Genomic DNA, 20110 nt, shown 5'->3' with positions numbered 1-20110 from the left:
GGCTTAGTTCTGAATTCTGATAGGTCTGTAGATAAAAAGAAGAGTGAAAGTCAATACATGATTTGATTTCAAATACACTAGGATTGCTCTTATTCTGCATCAAAAACTTCAATAGACCCATTCAACAAGAAGTGGCAGAATATCCATTAGAATTGCAAGTTCATGACAGAATTTATTTAGTAGTGAAAAGATTAATTTGTGTTTTATTACTTTAAAAAACATTTAAATTTTATATTTGATAATTGTCTGCTGTATAGTTTTGATTACTTAATGTACAGAAAGGTTTTTTATAGTTAAATAATAATAAATATTTTGCTTGCTTTGTTCTGTTTGTGGAATATTGAATAAGTTATCAGAATTCATAGTAATTTTGAAAACTTAAAGGCCATAAAATACAAATGCTAATATTGTCATTAGAAAACAGACTTTTGGCCAGACACAGTGGCTCATGCCTGTAATCCCAGCACTTTGTGGGGCCGAGGCAGGCTGATCGTGAGGTCAGGAGTTCGAGACCAGCCTGACCAACATAGTGAAACCCCGTCTCTACTAAAAAAAATAGAAAAATTAGCCGGGCGTGGTGGTGTGTGCCTGTAATCCCAGCTACTCGGGAGGCTGAGGCAGGAGAATGGCGTGAACCCAGGAGGTGGAGTTTACAGTGAGCCCAGATCACGCCATTGCACTCCAGCCTGGGCAGTAGAGCGAGACTCCATCTCAAAAAAAAAAAAAAAAAAAAAAAGAAAAGATTTTGAGTTATTTCAATTTAAAAAATGAGCCTTGATTTCTTTTCATAGCAAAAACAAACAAAAACACAGAAAATACTATATTTACGGGAAATTAATTGAACTCCATCTCCTCTTGCTGTAGGCAAAACTGAGCCTCTTAGCTCCTTTGTGATTGAAGTTGACATAAACACAATGCCGACCTTTATTAATGAACAAGATCACAGTATAAAATTCCAATTGGACTTTTTAAATATAGTCAATCAATCCAGTGTTTGTTTTAGTTCTATGGGCCAAACTCTGCATGCATGCATCAATTATTCTGAATTAGTCCATTTTGATTGATACAGGTACCTGTAGTGGTCTATGCCAACAAAATAGGAATTTTAGTGAAGTACATAATCAACATCCCGAATATGAATTGCTAAGCATGATCTGTTGCTACCAGTACTAGGAACAGAGAAACCATCTTGACAAATTTTGAGTGAACCATGAGAGCAATCTGATTTAATGAACAGAGTCAAAGTGCGAGGTATCAGGAAGGGTAAAGATGACATTGAAATGGGGTCATGCATCCTGGGTCTGGCATCCCTGCAATAAGTCATACCAGCTGAGGTTTATCTAAGAAAATGCTGTCTAACTCCTTCCTGAAGCAGGTATTTTTATGCTTCTGAACTAAGCTGTGACAAATTTAAAAAGACTCAGAGATCTATGTTGAAGTTTAAACTGCATCCATGAGGTTTTGTTCTCTTGTGACATCTCTCTCATTTTTATAGATAATTTGATGTAAAATCTGGTGTCAAAGGTTCCTGGCTAGGTACTTGGCTATTGAATATTGTGAGGTACTTTTCTGTCATACAACCCAAAGTTATTTTCATGGTCTTGACGGGATCGTCTTTAAATTTCAAATTCACATGGGCATATTTGATGCTTCAAGGATATCTGGCGACCAATTGAAAATCATGCTGTGGGGACCCTGTGATTCCCTGCACAAAATATAAGGAGTTCCTTCAAACAGAGGGGCTAGGATGCTAGTGATGCTCTTGATTAAGCAGCTAGCTACCTGGCTGGCCACATGTTAATGTAACAAAATATGATCAGACAATTTCTCAATTTATCTGCTAAGATTGTTCTAGGACATTTTTTTCATCATCTTTGATTAGAGCAGGTATACCAGGTAACATGCAAAAGATACAGGGTGAGACTTCTCAGGATTAAGAAAACATCCATGCTAAATAACTGTGCTCTCAGAAAAGGAAGTAATGATGATGGTGTTAATTTCAGTAAGTTTAGATAAATGTAATGCATACCAAAAAACAAAAAGACTCGGAGAGAGAAAACAATACAAGCATTGATAATAAAAACAAACAAACAAAAAAAAAGAATTGACAAAATGCCTTCATGTTACATTTTAAAAAGAGTAGCTGTCAAGAGTGCTATGATTTAGGAAGATAAATTAACAACATGAAGAAAAGAAGAAATATACTCACTTATGTTAGTCCTTGATAGATTCAAGTAATAGTTTAAATCTAATTAGTTTTCTCATTATCTATAAGAGAAATGTAATGTTTTAGCTAGAAAAGGGTCAGTTTTACACCTTTTATCAAACTAATTCATTTTTGTACAGCTGCTCAATTATTAAAATTTTGAAGATTTTTTTCCAGATTCCCCCTTGTTATAAACCATCTATTTCTCAATCCAAAAGCCACTCTCGGTGAGTATGAGAAAATGCAGTTGGCATATTTTGAAATTTTTTTTTGCATTTAAATGTCAACTGTTTCATATTTTCTCTGACATTGCTCAGTGATACAGGCTTTCCAAACAGCTTTTTCTCCAAAAGAAATAGAAAGGCACATTTTGTGTGTTTTAAGATATAATGTTAGAGCGGAGGTTGTTTTTGAGGGAAATATAATAAGACCCTCCCTGGAGACAGAAAAACTAGTGTATTCACAACTCTATTAATTTTGGCAACATTGTAATTGGGTTCTCTTGGGAGACATTAAATATTGGAAGAATATAGAATTTTGCATATAATGTTAAACTTTGCAAGACACAAAGGGAAAGATGAAATAATAATCTCGACTAATTTTTAAAATTATCCTTCTGATTATTATTTCAACTAAAAAGAGATTCACATTGGCTCTCTAGTAGATTTCTATAAGAAAGCATGAATTAAGAGGTTGGAATGTACAGTAATTGGGGCTTAAACGAAATCCCAATCTGAAGATTCTATAGCACAAGCAAAGGTAAAGAAATAATTTTCTCTGTGGAGAAAACCAAGCATTTTTAGTTGAATGACTTAGTAAAATATTACAGATGTCTCAAATGCCTAGCATTTGTGGATTTAGAGAGAACAGATAAAATGTATGACCCAAGATTTAGCATTTTATGGTGTAATTTTAGTTAGTTCATTAGCATAATGCATTCCAAGCTTCATTTAATGGTGGTGTGGGAATGCCAGATCGTAAGGTCCATGCTTTACCATGATGTCAAAGCTAAAACAGTACATGTTACCTTGAATAACAGGAAATATGTGTGGGGATGGAAGTCATAATTATGGTAAGCAACACTCTCAGATTATCAGACAGTGGTTAAGACTAGATGAAACCTAATAGCCTGAGTCTACCTGGAGAAGCTGTCTAATTCTTATAACAATATCAGCCACATAATACCTGACCTTTGAGCAGTGTATATACTCAGTAATATTCAACTAAATTTTATGTTTTGCTTTCTTCTCGTTTATTTTCTTGTTTTTTAAAAAGCTCACTTTAAAGAAAACATACAGAACAAATCTGTGTAAAACATCCACTTGGAAAGAGTATTTTTGTCCATTATTTAAAGGTCACTGCTTCACGAACAATTAAAAAAAAAAGGCTGAATTGGCCATCATGAAAATTAAAAAGTTCTGCTTTGGGTGACAGAAAATAACAGATTGGGAAGTTAAATAATCAGTCAGTCTCTCCGCTGAAGAAGACATTAAGCTGGCAAAACTGAGAGAAGTTAATTTTTTGGAACTCTGGAATCTAATAAAAAACAAAGCAACAAGAGGAGCGCTTAATGAAGAAAAAGGTAGCTACATTTTGGTAAGAAAACATTGTAGTATTGCATTTACCTACCTAATATCCCCCATTTCCCAGCAAAATGGCAGCCATGGGACAAAAACCTGCTTTCCTGGTGTGGCTTGCTGATGTAAGGGGGCTAACACAAAACTTGTTCTTAAAATACTGCATTGTAATGAGAACACATGGACATAGGGAGGGGAACATCACACACTGGGGCTAGGGGAGGGATAGCATTAGAAGTACCTAATGTAGATGATGGGTTGATGGGTGCAGCAAACCACCATGGCACGTGTATACCTATATAACAAACCTGCACGTTCAGCACATGCATCCCAGAACTTAAAGTATAATAAAAAAATACTGCATTGTGCATTTTTGGTTATGCATTTTCACCAGTTTGGGCTTCCCTGACGGACTGGTGAATAGGCTAACCTCTGCTTCATCCTCCTCAAGTAGGAATGGCTATCTCATAGGGCCTGAAGCTCGCACCTCTGGCTGATCCGTGAGCTTCATGCAAGTAGGAGGTGAAGGTTAAAGCAGGGTTTTAGGCAGCCTTACTTAACATTGAAGGAGTGACCCGTCCCAGAGACAAGTTGCAAAGATCAGAGAGTTCTCTCTCTCTCATTCTTTGGCTCCTGGCATTTAAAGAAATCCCTGCACCGTCACTGGCTTGCTATTAAGATAACAAACTAGGAAATAATACAGTCTTAGCGAAAATAGTTTAGTAAGGGCAGTAAACAAATGGATTAATCCAGCCCTCAACAAGCAATAATAGCAAAACTTAGCAAGAGGGAAGAATCTGATTTCCCTTGTGATCACATTGTAATATTCAAAATATTCAATTTAAAAAGTGACAAGGCTTACAAGAAATAGGAAAGAATGACACATTTACTTTAGTGGGGGTGCCGTGAGGGACATTAGGTAAAAGAAAGAAATTGATAGAAACTGACTCTGAGAATTTGTAGACATTGGACATACTAAGCGAAGACTTCACCTCACCTGTCTTGAATATATTCAAAGACCTCAAGCAGACCATGGACAAAGAACTTAAAGAAAACAGGAGAATGATGAATGAAGAGCATATCAGTAAAGTAATAAAAATTATAAAAATGAGCCAAATAAAAATAACGATGCTGAAAAATGCAATAGCTGACATGAGAAATCCACAGAAGGCTTCAATAGCAGATTTTAGCAAGCAGAAAAAGAATCAGCAATCTTAAAGATACGACAATTGAAGTTATCTAGTCAGAGGAACAGAATAAAAAAAGAATAATGAAAAATGAATAGAGCCAGTGAGACTTCTGGAACACCATCAAGTATACTAAAATTTGCATTATGGAAGACCCAGAAGCAAAAGAGAAAGAGAGAAAGGGTCAAAAAGAGTATTTGAAGAAATAATTTTTAAACTTTCCAAATTTGAGGAAAGATGTGAATCTACATACCCGAGAAGCTTAATGAATTCCAGGTAGACTAAATTCAGGGAAATATACCATGAAACACATTAAAATAAAATGTCTAAAGCCAGCGGATTTCTAGTACTTTGCTTTACTAGCACTTGGAAGTGAATACATTTTCTAAAAATTTTGCTCTGGAAAGATTTATACTGATTTTCATTTAATTCCACTTATTAACTATTATAATCAACTTCATCAGATAAATTTTGACCAAGAGGATAGAATTTTCCTCTGTTATTTGCCTGATATCTATTAGTATCTATATCTATCTATAGATATCTATAACTATTAATTATACATGATATACACATTATATATACATATATACACATGTGTATATATACATATATAATGATGTATACATATACATATATAGAATGTATATATCATATGTAAGACATATATACATATGTGTATATATAAGGCATATGTCATATATAATATGTTTGTATTATAGTTTTACAAAAAGACTTGCATTGTTTCATTTTCTTTGTAAATTGTGTGTTATAATAAGGAATTTGTAAACAAAATAATCATAATTTTGGTTTTCTGTTGGTATTATATTAGAATTTGAAAAAACATGTAAGTCATTCCATGAAAGCACAATGGTAAGAAGTATGTGATTGTTAAAGACAGCCTCTTCTTTGAACAATAATGAAAACTATTTGCCAGGGAATTAGATTTTCTACAGTCATTTACATTAATCAAGATAATCAGACCAGGCTGAAAATCAAGGTGCCAATATCAAATCCACGTACCTTATACCTAGTCAGACTCACAGCTACTGAGTCCCGATAATTAATTTTATTAACGACACATTGATTTTGAGGGACTCAATAACTAGAGGTAATAAGCCTGAACTCTTTTTTTTGCAGTTCCCAAAGCCTCCAAAAGTCATTTGCTTGGATGGGGGAAGATGTTGAAACTGTGAAAGAGACAATGAAAAGATGAAGGCAGTATCACAGGTTTGGCAATAAAGGAAAACTAACATATAAATAATTTATCTCTTCATTTATAGAAAACTTTTTAGAAGTCATGTAGCAGTCAAAGAACATGGCAGCCAGAAGGTAAAATGCAGTCAAAGAACATGGCAGCCAGAAGGTAAAATTCAGTCATCCCCAAGAAGATGAAAAAAATGGCTGAGACACACAACCATTATAGAAATTGTTATGTCTCCAGTCATGACGGTGACAAGGAATCTGGGAATGCAGACAGACATGAATGATATTTCCAGGAATGAGAAGTTCTGAAGGAAGAAATACATGGGAGTCTGCAGATGGGGATCTGAAATGGGGAGAGAGTGATAAAGATCAGATTCCCAGTCCCACTTAGCACATAGGTAGCAAGCAATATGAAAAGCACAACCTGCCACTGTGGGTCACTTGTCAATCTAAGAAGAATAAATTCTATTACTGCCTTGCAATTTCTTATTACTTATTACTTTCTCTCTTTATTATGTTACTCTTTATTTTAGCTATAAAATAAATGAAGAAATAAGAAAGCTATAACACCAGTAAAGAAACTTACACACACACGCACACAAACACACATTTTAAGAACATCATTGTTATCTTTTCTTTTACAATAAAATGATTTTGTGGTACATAGACCCACAATATTTTTAAACAATTTTGTTATTTATTATCTCACATATTAATTCATTATTTGTATATTTCTTTCATTAGATTCTCATATATTACAATACAAATATCTCTCTTCTGAATGTTCAACATACTTCCTGAAAATAAAATTAAACCTCTTAGATTGAATCTTTTCAAGTAACATTCTGAGAGTTCATTTACCAGCATTTTTCAATACTTCGATACTCATTTCAATACTTTTTGATATTTTATTTCGCTTTCCTTTGATATTTTTAATTTTTAAAAACTTTTAAATAAGCTTGTATTTCACCTTCCCTATTTAAAATTTTAGAATTAAAAAAGTCAGCACACTCATTAATCTGGTAGAGTAGTCTGTCCCTAATAATGGTTTGCAGAGATATTTAATGTCTGGAAGTGGTTTTTACTCTAATTGTAATGTTGTAATGAAAGACATTCTAGTTTAGTTAATTATCTATGATAATCTCCTATAAGATTGTAAAATGTACTCTTCTTGAACATGTTTTTATTTACCAGCCACCTATCATAAAGCTACTGTTCATTATGCAAAGTAGTACTTTTATTTAATTCTAACTGTATTTTACTAAGCTGCAAGTGTTTTATTAATCCCATTTCTAGACCAATATAGCATGTCTTCACATTACCGTGTATTCTTTTCTCCAGTGGTGATAAATTAGTTCAATACTCAAGATACATTTTAGATGAGGCAAGATTGTTTTTCCTTCATTTTTTTTCTTCTGATATCATCCTTGATGTTATGATGCTTTACTTCTTTGTTCAAGTTTAGTTATTTTCCACAAAAGCTTAAATGTGCTGCCACTTAGCATAATTTTTTAAAGTACCTAAAGGTCCAGACAGCTTTTCTGAGTTTGTAAAGTCTCATCTGGTTCCGGTATTCATCAGAGACTTTATCACTTTCAAATGGAATATTTTCTCAGGATTAGATAATTTATTATGTGAATATATTTTTCACCAATTTTTACCTACAAGATTCCTAAGAGGGAGATATTTGCCCTTCCTATTATCCATGTTCTTTGTGAACCCACAGTTGCAGTTTCTTTTGGTCTTTTGCCTTTATATTATGGATACTGACCTTCACCACATGTAAAATTCACATTGTGTAAAACTAAATACATAAGGTATATCTACTGTGTTAAAATGCATCAAATTGTTTTGAATCTTGTGCAAAAATACATGTTTTTCTGATATTGATTATATTGCAAACAACTGTATAGGACATCTCCACAAGAACACAAAATGTCATTCAGTACCATGAGTCGCAACCCATGCAGTAAAGAAGAAACTTGAAACTTATTGCTTCAAACTACAGGAATGTAATGGTTTTTAAATTTTCCTGCTATGTATATATTTTGATATTATGAAATGTCATAATTGTGTGGTTTAAATGTGCTAATACTTAATATTGTACATAATTGAGATTACTTGTATAAAGCATAAGCATATACTATTAAGCAGAAAAATTATATTCCTGAAATAACCATTAAGAATGTACATACTTTTAAGGTAAACATGACTGGATTAGTCAAAATGTCATTTCTAGTTGCTTTTTAAATTTACTTAAATTAAAGCATCAAGATTTTTCAAAAAACCTCTGCATATTGTTCTGCTTCTTTTTCCTTGTATTTATAACCAAATATTCAATATATGGTTAGAAGATAAAAATCCCAGGAATACCTCTACCATGTTCACAAAAAGGGTATATATTTACCCATTTCTGCACATCCAGTCAAATTTATCTAAGGGTCTGAAGTCATTGGATACTCTACCTATTTCTACTTAAGGAAGTATTATCCTGACATTTAAAATGAAATAAATTATAGTTGAAGTAGAGGTGAAGGTAACACAACTCCCCAAGCCTGATACTCAAGATCATACTTTGGGGGTGGTAATATTATTATTCAAGCTAGCCATTATTCTGTTTCCTCTAGATGGAGGATAGCCTGCAAAGCTTATTATTTAAGCTCTGTTTCCTCTAAATGGAGGAAACAGAATAATGGCTTGCTTATTCTATTAATATTCCTATTAATATTCCTCTAAATGGAGGAAACAATAATGGCTAGCTTCTTCTATTAATGTTCCTATTAAAATTCCTCTGAATGGAGGAAACAGACTAATGGCTGGCTTGAATAATAATATTACTACCTCGGGATTTATTGAATGAATAAACAAAAGGAGATTAGTGTTCTCAAGACACTGGGAGCTAAGTAATAGTCTGAATTAGCACAGATTTTATAATAGAATATTTAGGAAATAGTGGCCTAAAAACACAGCAGAAGATATAGGAAGATTTACAGATATATAAATATCTTATAACTTTACAATGAGAAGAAACTTAATAGTGGAGTACTAGATATTGGCAGTATCTAAATGACAGACTATGCTGTGAACAAGTAGGTTTATCTTTAAACTTAAGGAAAATGTCAAAAATTCATTGTGATGTTCCAGACTTAGGCCAAGGTTCTCATTACACTAAATCAAATGTCAAGATTGTCTTTAAGATTTTTTATTTTTCCACTGATTGAAAATGTAGAAAATATGAGTATAATAAAAATCATTACTGCTTATTAGATAACTTTTAAAATATTTATTATGTATTGAGCTCACTCTTGGATTATAGGAACACCATCATGATAAAGCTAGCTGCTTGCAGTTTTTACATCTTCTGGAATACTGTTAGAAGGCTACATTATTTGTTAAATTTCACAATCCCTTCTTCGTATCTCCAGCTAACAATTTTCCCACAAATGTCAATTTATTATCCTCTGCTTCGATATAAAAAGACATCTATAATATCCCTTTTACACTAGTTATTGTGAGACATATTTAGTCGATATTTAATCCAAGAACTCCATCAAACATATAAGTATTTTAAATTAAATTAGAACTAAGATTATTTAATGGTCATAGGATGCTAGACACTTCTTAAAGATTTTAAGATGTTTAATGTTTCTTTGGGAGACAAAGTTGTAAAATAAAGTTACAACAAAATTATTAAAGGTATATAATTAAACAATACAGATGTCATATGAAGAAAAAATTGTTAAAGTATAACAGCTACTTTAAGTTCAAAGTATATAATATTTAATTAGCCACGATTAAAGCCAAGAACTTGAGTAAACATTGTAAGTATGCTTTAATAAAGAGGTTGTTATAAAAGTATTTATTACAGGAAGATGGTTACTTGCAGATCAAAATACTACTTTAAAGTGTACATTTAGTAGTAGCATGATATAAAGAAAGATGGAAAATTGGTTTGATGTGTATAGTGAACAAAAAATAAATTGAGGTGTAGAATGGGTACACTTTTTAGTCAATGATCTAATATAGCCCTTTTTATTCTGAATTTTGAGTGTACAGGATAATGCCACAGTGTTTATGATGGCAGCAGCTGCTGTCCTCAAGCCGGCTACAGCAGAGAGGTGCCACAGCGGGCTGCACGCTCAGTGGAGCCGGCGGGAGTCCGGGACAAGTGACAGTCCCGTCCATTCTGAGTTGGGGAAGGAGCTTCCCGGGTGCCCGCCTAAACCCGGGCTGTAGACCTGGAACTCTGGCTCCATGGAGCAGGCAGGAGCACGGTCCCTCAGAACGGCTGTAGCCGCCCAAACTCGGGCTGCAGGTCCAGCAATCACTGCATTCTTGGGCGGCCTGGGAAGGCTCCCTTTGCCTTTGCAGGCTCGGAGGTGCCTGCTCCTGCTGCCTCTCCTCTCCCCACTCCCGATGCCTGCTCAGATCTCGGAGTGGTGTTGGGGCCGACCCAGGCACTGTCACAGTCTGGCTGGGTGTGCTCACGCTTGGGGCACTGCTGACATGCCAGTCCCCAGTGGACTGGGCCCCCTCTGGACTTTGGGTGCAGACGAGCACAAGAGGAGAAGCTGAGAGGGTGGTGAGGGTGGCTGGGTGCTGGCTTGCAGGTGCCCCTTGGTGCCAGTAGCCTGGGTGACATGGATAGCTACTGTAGGCAGACAGGTTCCTGGGAGGAAGGGGGTGGTGCCCCTGTAAGGCCCCACCTTCGGTCCAGGGATGGCCTGAAGGCTGGGCACCGGGCTGCCAGTCCTGTAGACCGTAGACTGGAGTGGGAACTTGTGGTGCCTTTTCTGCTGCTGATGGCTGCCCATGGACCAATCTGCATGTACTTCCTCTCCTCTGGGTTCCATAAAAGCCCTGGGCTCAGCCAGAACGAGGCAGAGGATGGAGAGGATGGCCAGAGGACTGGTTGAAGTGAGAAACTACCCTCTCTGCTGATAGCTGGAGATGACTAGAGGACCAGCTGAAGAGAGGAGCTACCCACTCTGCTGAGAGCTGCAGAGACCACTAGACGACCTGAGGGCAGAGAGGAACCACCCAATTCAGGGCCTCCTCTCTGCTGAGAGCTGAACTGTGGATGAGACAACCTGCCTACAGAGAGGAGCTGCCCCCTGCTGGTCTCCTCTGAGCTGTTCTATCACTAAGTAAAGCTCTTCATCTTGTTCACCCTTCACTTGTATGCGTAGCTCATTCTTCCTGGACGTGGGGCAAGAACTCAGGCAAAAGTGCCACCAGCCACAGAGGTTTCCAGCCAGAAAAGTGACACTCTAAAGATCCCGTAACATTTAGTTTTTAGGACTCTTGGCAGGCAGTTATTTTAAAAGGTCATACATAATTCTAATATAAATTATAAAAACTTGTAATTAAATAAATTATATTTAAAATTAATATAATAATTCAAAACTCACTAATTCTCAGATTAAATGACAGTAAACTTATAGAAAAAGAGTTCACAGATTGAAATACAATTCCATTTGTCAAACTGTGGTTGAGTTGCAAAAATAAATTGCTTATGAACATAAGTTTGGTAAAAGTCAATGAAATATTGCATGAAAATCAACTGGGTATATAGAATTGACACTAAAATTTATAATTACAGCAGGTTTTTATTTTTTGGAGGACTGGTTGTTATTACGCAGCATATCCTTTCTCTCTGCCCACATGCACTGAAGGATCTGGCCTTTATTGAGCATCACATTGCTTGAGCCATATCTGCATCAATAGATGCAACACAAATTCAGATTTGCATAGAATCTGCTAAGCAGCTACCAGAAAAATAAAAAGCTTTGTAAAGCAAAGAGAAATAAAAACATAATTTTTGATTAGCTGGAATATTTAGCTCTATGATGCCTAAAGGAGTCCAGTATTCTTACCAATTCTAACAAAACTTATTATGAATTTAACAAAACACTTCCTATAAGCAGATGATGTAAATCATTTTGCTCAGATTCACAGATGCAAATATCATATGGCTATTTTAGACATTTAGACATTCATACTCTTTCTCAGATTGAATGTGTTAGTTTTCATTCACCTGCTTTTGATTATGTGTAACCTTTTTTCTACAAATACTTGTTTGAATAACTCATTTTTTAAATGGGGGAGAAAAGAGAACCCAAAAACTAGGAATTTAAATACATATTAAGGAAAAGTGATCCGATAGTAACTTAAATGATTTCATGTGTTCATGCATTGCTTGTGGAAGAAGACAGGAAAAAAGCAAATTGATAAATACTAAACAAATTTTTATTCTTACAAGTGTATAACTATAATTAAGAACCTCTTATAGGAAAAGTTTATATCAAGGTTCAGGCAGTGTAAACATACTTAATCCCATACTCTCCATTGTCCATAAAAATATCAAAACTTTTTTAAAAGAATGTAACCATATAAATACAATCGAGGGTATCATTAGTATACTAGAAGTTTTAAGAACCACTTGGGAGATAGAAAGCACAGGGGTTTAAAGGGCTAGTAAAATCAAAAGAGAGAAAGGCAAGCCAGAATCTTTTCAAAGGAGCTGCAGGTAAACTCCAGGCCCAGCATCAGCAAATTAACAGAAAGAAATGGGCTATCATCAGTGTAGTTCATTAAGGGTGATTTGTGGTGAGAGTATTGGGGCCTAACAGAAACATCAGAATCGGACTTGAGGTAATTTTGGAATTTGAGCCAAGAAAAGACATTGAGCAAGATATTTTATAATATTAAATAATGGAATTCACATTGAAGATATAGAATGCCAATGTACCAAATAGCATATGTAAACATTTATAATGCAAAAACCAAAGGAGATAAAAGGAGAAATATAAATATACTAGAGGTAGGAGACTTTATCTCACAGAAGAATTTATTTTAGTACATTGTGCTAATGCAATGAGATAAATAATTTTTCAGAATTGCTTGATGGTAAGTTTTTTTTTTTTAGGTTACTGATTATTATTATTATTTTTTTAAATTTTATTTTATTATTATTATACTTTAAGTTTTAGGGTACATGTGCACAATGTGCAGGTTAGTTACAGATGTATACATGTGCCATGCTGGTGTGCTGCACCCATTAACTCGTCATTTAGCATTAGGTATATCTCCTAAAGCTATCCCTCCCCCCTCCCCCCACCCCACAACAGTCCCCAGAGTGTGATGTTCCCCTTCCTGTGTCCATGTGTTCTCATTGTTCAATTCCCACCTATGAGTGAGAATATGATGGTAACTTTTTAAAAAAATTTTTTTCTTGGGATCAAAGGGAAAGTCTTTCAACGATTGTTTAAAGCTAAATTCTGCAGCCTGGCCAACATAGTGAAACCCTGTCTCCACTAAAAATACAAAAAATTAGCTGGGCGTGGTGGCAGGAGCCTGTAGTCCCAGCTCCTCAGGAGGCTGAGGCAAGAGAATCACTTGAATCCAAGACGCAGAGGTTGCAGTGAGCCGAGATGGCACCATTGCACTCCAGCCCGAGCAACAGTGTGAACCTCCATCTCAAAAAACAAACAACAAACAACAAAAAACAAACAAACAAAAAAGCAAATAAAACAGTACCTAAATGTTCACAGCATGTAAATATAAATGGGTTATCAAGCCAAGTGAGGTCAAAATGGGATAGAAGAATAAATCCTGAAGGAAAAATAGTTGAATATATTAATGGTATTGGATGGAGATATAGAACAATGTCAGTATTATGTTACAGATAAGTTTTCATTTCAAGTTCAGGCTATACATTTCTTTGTGACTAAAATTTATTTGAAAAACATTTTTTTGATCAAGTTCTGAAAGGAGTGTTTTACCTGCTTGTTCCTTAGGGAGTAAATAAAAGGATTTAACACTGGGGCAACAGAGGTATTGAGCACTGCTATACCCTTGGTCAAAGCCACTCCTTCTTTTGCTGATGTTTTGACATACATGAAAATGCAGCTTCCATAAGAAATGGAGACAACAATCATGTGTGAAGAACAAGTGGAAAAGGCCTTTTTCCTTTGTTCAGCAGAAGGAATTCTCAGAATTGTCTTAAGGATGAATACATAGGAAAGAATCACTAATGTTAAGGTTACCATGAGAGTGAATATGGCCAGGAAAAATCCCATGAACTCTAGAAACACTGTGTCTGTGCAGGAGATCAGTAGCATAGGAGAGGAATCACAGGTAAAGTGATCAATGATGTTGGAGTCACAGAAATCCAGTTGAAGCCCCATGATTACAGGTGGAAAGATAATGAGAAATCCAGCTAGCCAAGAGCTAATTACAAGCTGGATGCAGACTCTGCTGTTCATTATTGTTGTGTAGTGCAGTGGCTTACAGATAGCAACATAACGGTCATAGGACATAGCAGTCAAAAGGAAAAATTCTGTTGAACCAAGGAGTATAAAGAAAAACACCTGGGCCATGCAAGAATTATAAGAAATGGTCATATCCCCTGTTATGATGCTGACCAGAAACCTAGGAATACAAACTGTTGTGAATGAGATTTCTAGAAAAGAGAAATTCCTAAGGAAAAAGTACATGGGTATTTTGAGGTGCACGTCTATCAGAGTAAGAGTAATAATTGTCAGGTTCCCAGTTATACTCAGTATATATGTAAAAAATAGAAATATAAAAATCAAAACATTTAGCTTTGGGTCATCTGTTAATCCCAGAAGAATGAACTGTTTCACAGAAGTATAATTTTTCATTTCTTATTGTTGACTGCTACCAAGTCTAAAGGAAAACAAGAAACAATGATTTAGTGAGTTCAGGGTTACATTTTATCACATCTGCTGGGTTAGGAAACATATAAGGCCTATAATAAACCAAAAGAAAAATCAGCCAACCAAGTTATACTGAATTATAAACATATGTATTAACCATGACAAAAAAATCTATGTCTGGTACTTGCCTTGTTGGTCACCGGCTATTTAATATTGAGTGTGTTACCTGATAGGTTTAATAAATACATCTGTATAAGAAAAATATGCTTACCAAATGTGTTTTACTTTCTCTTAAAAAATTGATTGGCCATGTACGGTGGCTCACACCTGTAATCTCAGCACTATGGAAGGCTGAGGCAGGCAGATCACTTGCAGCCAGGAGTTCGAGACAAGCCTGGTCAACATGGTGAAGCCCTGTTTCTAGTAAAAATATAAAAATTAGCTGGTCGTGGTGGTAGGTGCCTGTAATCCCAGCTACTCGAGAGGCTGAGGCAGGAAAATTGCTTGAACCCAGGAGACGGAGGTTGCAGTGAACCAAGATTGCACCACTGCACTTCAGCCTGGGTGACACAGCAAGACTCTATCTCAAAAAGAAAAAAAAAATTTGATTGTATGTACATGAAAACTAGAAACATAAAAAACATTAAAATGTAAAATATTCTTTTATGGTTATTAAGATACTATACCAAAGATCACATGCCCTGATTGTCTGAAAATAAAACATTTTGAAGTATTTTTAGAAGTTATTTTCCATAATATTTCAAGATATTTGATTTCAGTCTTGTCTATATAGAGAATCGATAATTTATAAATAAATCAGGACCATCAAACTAATATTTCTATAATCCTAAAATACAAGCAGAATTTTTCAAAGTTTTGAAAACTTTCCGAAGTTTTTTCTTTCTGAATTAAATGATATTCTATAGAAGATATTCTAACAGCCAAAGTTAAGTCATCTAAGTTGTAAATTAATCAGAAAAATGCAAAAAATGAGGCAAGTAATTGAAAATACACTTACAATAATATAATTCCATGTGGTAGCAGTTTAACTGCTAAAACCCAAATGCTATGTGGCTTTACTTTAACTGGCATCAGTGGTTGATGCTTTACTTTGGGAACATTTCATAAGCTTCTCAACTCGTTTTTGTCTTGAATTTTCTTACATAATAACATACTTATATAATGAGGAGATGGAATTTGGAAAGATGAACCAGGTTATGCACAGTGGGATGGAACATAATGTAGGAACAAGTCCAGCTGAAAATTCTGCTTTCTCTTCCAGAAGTGGGAGAGGACCCGATAGGTGACATAGCCCAGTTGCTGTTAAGAGGTGCTACAACCAGACTATGGTAAAGTATCCAAAAGGTCCTGCAGCTGGAGATCCAGGAAAAGGCTGACAATACGGTGAAAAATCTGGGTGTCTCAATCAGTGGCAAAAGTCTGAAAGTCTGAAACTCACTGAGTAACAGTGTCTCTGGTACTAGTTTGTTGTTAGTAGTAAAGCTAGAGGCTGTGGAAGTGAAAAAGGGCAGTAGCAAAATGGGCAGTTTGGGTCTGGTTACAGCAGAGGGATTCAGACCAAACCAGATGCAGACTCTGCTGACACTCCAGGAAAGATCAAGCTTTCCTGGAGTGTCAATCAATGAGACTCTCAAAAACAAAAAGAGGAAGGAAGGAAGGAAGAAAGGAAGGAAGGAGGGAGGGAGGGAGGGAAGGAGGGAAGGAAGGAAGGAAGGAAAGAAATGTGGATCCTTGTTAGAATCAGGACAATACTTACAGGGAAATTGGTAAACAGAGATGATGAAGTTGTATATTTTACTTGTTAATTAAGTGAAGTTCTTAGATCATCAGAAGGAGAGGGTTCAAATCACAAGAAAGAATCCAAAAACAGCACCAGTGGAAAAGATGAGCTGCATGGCATATGAATGAAAATGGTTGGGATGGAGCATCCTTGAAACGTAAAAGGACTCTCCAAAGGCTAGGCATTCAGTATCTCTTTTTTCTCCCCAAAATTTCCATGACAATAACAATGCCCTGACCCTGGATACTAGGAAAACTTTCTAATATAATATTTTAAGTGACTCTGAGTAACTCTTGTGAAAAAAAAGATCTGTTATTATTTTTTTTCCTTTCCTCACCTTCCCTCAGGAAAACTTGTTTTTTTAAAGTATTCTCTCCAACACAGGCTGTTTATAGCAGCTTTTTTCTTTCTTCTTCAAAATATTCACAGAAGACTGTTGCCATAAAACAGAGTTAAAATGTCTCTGGAGAGAGACGGTAGTGATGAATGCACACTGAGGTTATGTTGAATAATTTTAATTAGGCTTCCTTTGGAAATTATTATTTTTAATCATTAAATGTTAGAGAGGTCTATAATGAAAACAACAGCAGTGAGGAAATAACAGTATTAGAATTATTTTGAATTTTATATTGTCAATATTGTCTCTACTGAAAATACAAAACTTAGCTGGGCATGATGGTGCACACCTTCAATCCCACCTACTGAGGTGGCTGAGGCAAGGAAATTGCTTGAACCCAGAAGGTGGAGGCTGCAGTGAGCCAAGATCTCACCACTGCATTCTAGCCTGGACAACAGAGTGAGTTTCTGTCTCAAAAAAAAAAAAAAAAAAAAAAAGAGAAAAGAAAAGAAAAAGAAAAACATATTTTAAAAAATACAATAGCTAAGATAAGTATAACTGTGTGTGTGTGTGTGTGTGTGTGTGTGTGTGTATGTATAAAAGTCCTGCACTGCATAACTATGTCAATGATGGACTGCATATATGATGATGGTTCCAACCATATTATAATGGAGCTGAAATTTTCCTGTCACCCAGGGATGTCGCCATCATCACTGTTGAACCACATTCATTGTATGTGGTGCAACATCGCTGTAATGTTGTACCACAATGCATTACTCATGTGTTTATGGTGATGCTGGTATAAACAAATCTATTGCACTGTCAGTTGGATGAAAGTATAGCACATACAATTATGTACAGTGCATACTTGATAATGATAGTAAACAACTATGTTACTGGTTTATGTAAAAAAAATTCAATGGCTTAAAACAAAATTATTTCTCATTCCCAACACATATCAAGTGAAGGCCAGCTAAAGACTCTATTCTACATCTTGCTCCATTCAGGACCCAAGTTAATCTAATTTAAACATAATCAACAATAGTCAGGAGGAAAATAAGGTAGAAAATAAACATAGAGGCCATTATATACTGCCATTAATAAGTGACACGGGATTTCTACTTACATTTCATGGCCTGAAATAGTCAAATAGACATATCTATAATAATGATATAAAGAAATAATACTAAATGTCAGAAAATGTAATTTTTATTGATTATTTTTCAGCTCCAAACCCAACATTTATTATTTAGCTCTGTAATATCAGGGATCAGTACTGCAAACTACAGTCTCTTTCACCATCAGATTTCCTAATATGCACTGCGAATAAGAGGCACTACAGCAAAATCAGAAGTGGGAGAAAGTGAGAGAATTTATTTTTTCCCTTTTTGTGTGTGTGCGGGGAGGAGTCTGAGTATCTGTCTGATGGTCCTAACAGTGGCAGTAGACTTTATAGAGGCAATTAGCCCCAGGGATCAGCTTATTTCTTCATTCCAAGAACTGGCTACATCATGGCCTTCAGATGTGTAAGCAGTAACAGACAGCGCCCCCTTTTCAGAGACAGGAGTATGAAATATGTGGGGGCTTTGCAAGGAGTTCCTAGCAACTGAAGGAGTCCATGCAGTATTACAGCCTCATAAGAGCACCAATTCCATTTAGCGCCTACTCTAAGATCCTGAGTTCTGGAAATCCAGCTCTTTCCCCAGAACAGATAATTCAAGAGACCAAGGCAAAAGTATCAATGCCCCTTATGATCTATCCTCAGAAGTTATACATTATACTGCCTTTTTTTCAAAACTCATCCTTCATGGGATAGTTTTTATCTCTGGGTGACCTCAGTGTTCCTTCTTTTTTTTTCCCCCTTTCACATTTTCCAACCTGAATTAAATATTTCTTGTGTGAAATTTACCCTGGTGATATTTTCCCTTTCCTTTCTGAATCTTAATTGAGAAGAAAGGGATATTGATAAATAGCAGAAGTGACTACCATATGTGGTATTTATGCATCATTCTTCTATTAGTTATTATATTTCCCTTATGGCATTGGCTCAGACTTTAGCAAAAGTACATTTAGTTACTAGCTGAAGAAATACAAAAATTCATATCTAGGGTTTTGAACTCACAATGATTTTGTCTATATTGATTTTCAGTGGGTACCAATGAAGATATCACTGAATGTGATTTTTCACTTGGGGTTCACTGAGATTCTTGAATCTTTGGATTGATGTCTTTTAGCACTTTAGGACACTCTTTGCAATTATTGTTTTGAATATTGCTCCCCCCTATATTCTTTCTCCCTTTCTTCTGGGATGCCAAATTACATGTACTAGAACTTTTGATCATGGTTCCACATGTATCTTATTCTCCATGTTCTTATTTTCTCTCTTTATTTTGGATATTTATTATTCATGCCTATCTTCAAATGTATACTTTTAGCTATTAAAGTGATTTACTGCATTCTTCAATTTAGATAGTATATTGTTTAATTCTACTAAGTTTATTGATCCCTCTCTATATATTTCAAATCTATTGCAATCTCAATATTTTAATTATTTTATGAATTTTTTTATTGCCTTGAGTGTTGCAGGAAGTCAGGGACCCTGAACGGAGGGACAGGCTGAAACTATGGCAGAAAAACATAAATTGTGACGATTTCATGGACATTTATTAGTTCCCCAAATTAATACTTTCATAATTTCTTACACCTGTCTTTACTGCAGTCTCTGAACATAAACTGTGAAGATTTCATGGACACTTATCACTTCCCCAATCAATACTCTTGTGATTTCCTATGCCTGTCTTTACTTTAATCTCTTAATCCCGTCATCTTTGTAAGCTGAGGATGAAAGTCGCCTCAGGACCCTGTGATGATTGCATTAACTGCACAAATTGTTTAAACAATATGAAATCTGGGCACCTTGAAAAAAGAACAGGATCACAGTGATGTTCAGGGAACAAGGGAGATAAACTTAAAGTCTGGCTGCCTGTGGGACGGGCGGAACAGAGCCATATTTCGCTTCTTTCAAAAGCAAATAGGAGAAATATCGCTGAATTCTTTTTCTCAGCAAGGAACAGACCTAGGGGTAGGCCTCTAAAATGACTTCTCTGGAGAACAA

The 20110-nt window shown here is 35.5% G+C and overlaps 1 protein-coding gene across 1 annotated transcript; it reads right to left on the bottom strand.

Annotated features, from left to right (window-relative positions):
• Positions 1-13912: 13912 nt before the first annotated feature.
• Positions 13913-14842, bottom strand: LOC129010209 (olfactory receptor 6C76-like). The gene has a single exon (XM_054444166.1). The coding sequence runs from the start codon at positions 14840-14842 to the stop codon at positions 13913-13915; it is 930 nt and encodes a 309-aa protein (XP_054300141.1).
• Between the last annotated feature and the right edge of the window lie 5268 nt (positions 14843-20110).

Source organism: Pongo pygmaeus, chromosome 10, assembly GCF_028885625.2.
Source record: "Pongo pygmaeus isolate AG05252 chromosome 10, NHGRI_mPonPyg2-v2.0_pri, whole genome shotgun sequence".
NCBI classification, from domain to species: domain Eukaryota; kingdom Metazoa; phylum Chordata; class Mammalia; order Primates; family Hominidae; genus Pongo; species Pongo pygmaeus.
The sequence above is the reverse complement of the archived record's forward strand: the minus strand, read 5'-3'. Positions and strand labels throughout refer to the sequence as shown.

What these genes read in the sequence shown, in the direction of transcription:
- LOC129010209 (XM_054444166.1), bottom strand. Translation starts at nt 14,842, where the DNA reads ATGAAAAATTATACTTCTGTGAAACAGTTCATTCTTCTGGGATTAACA.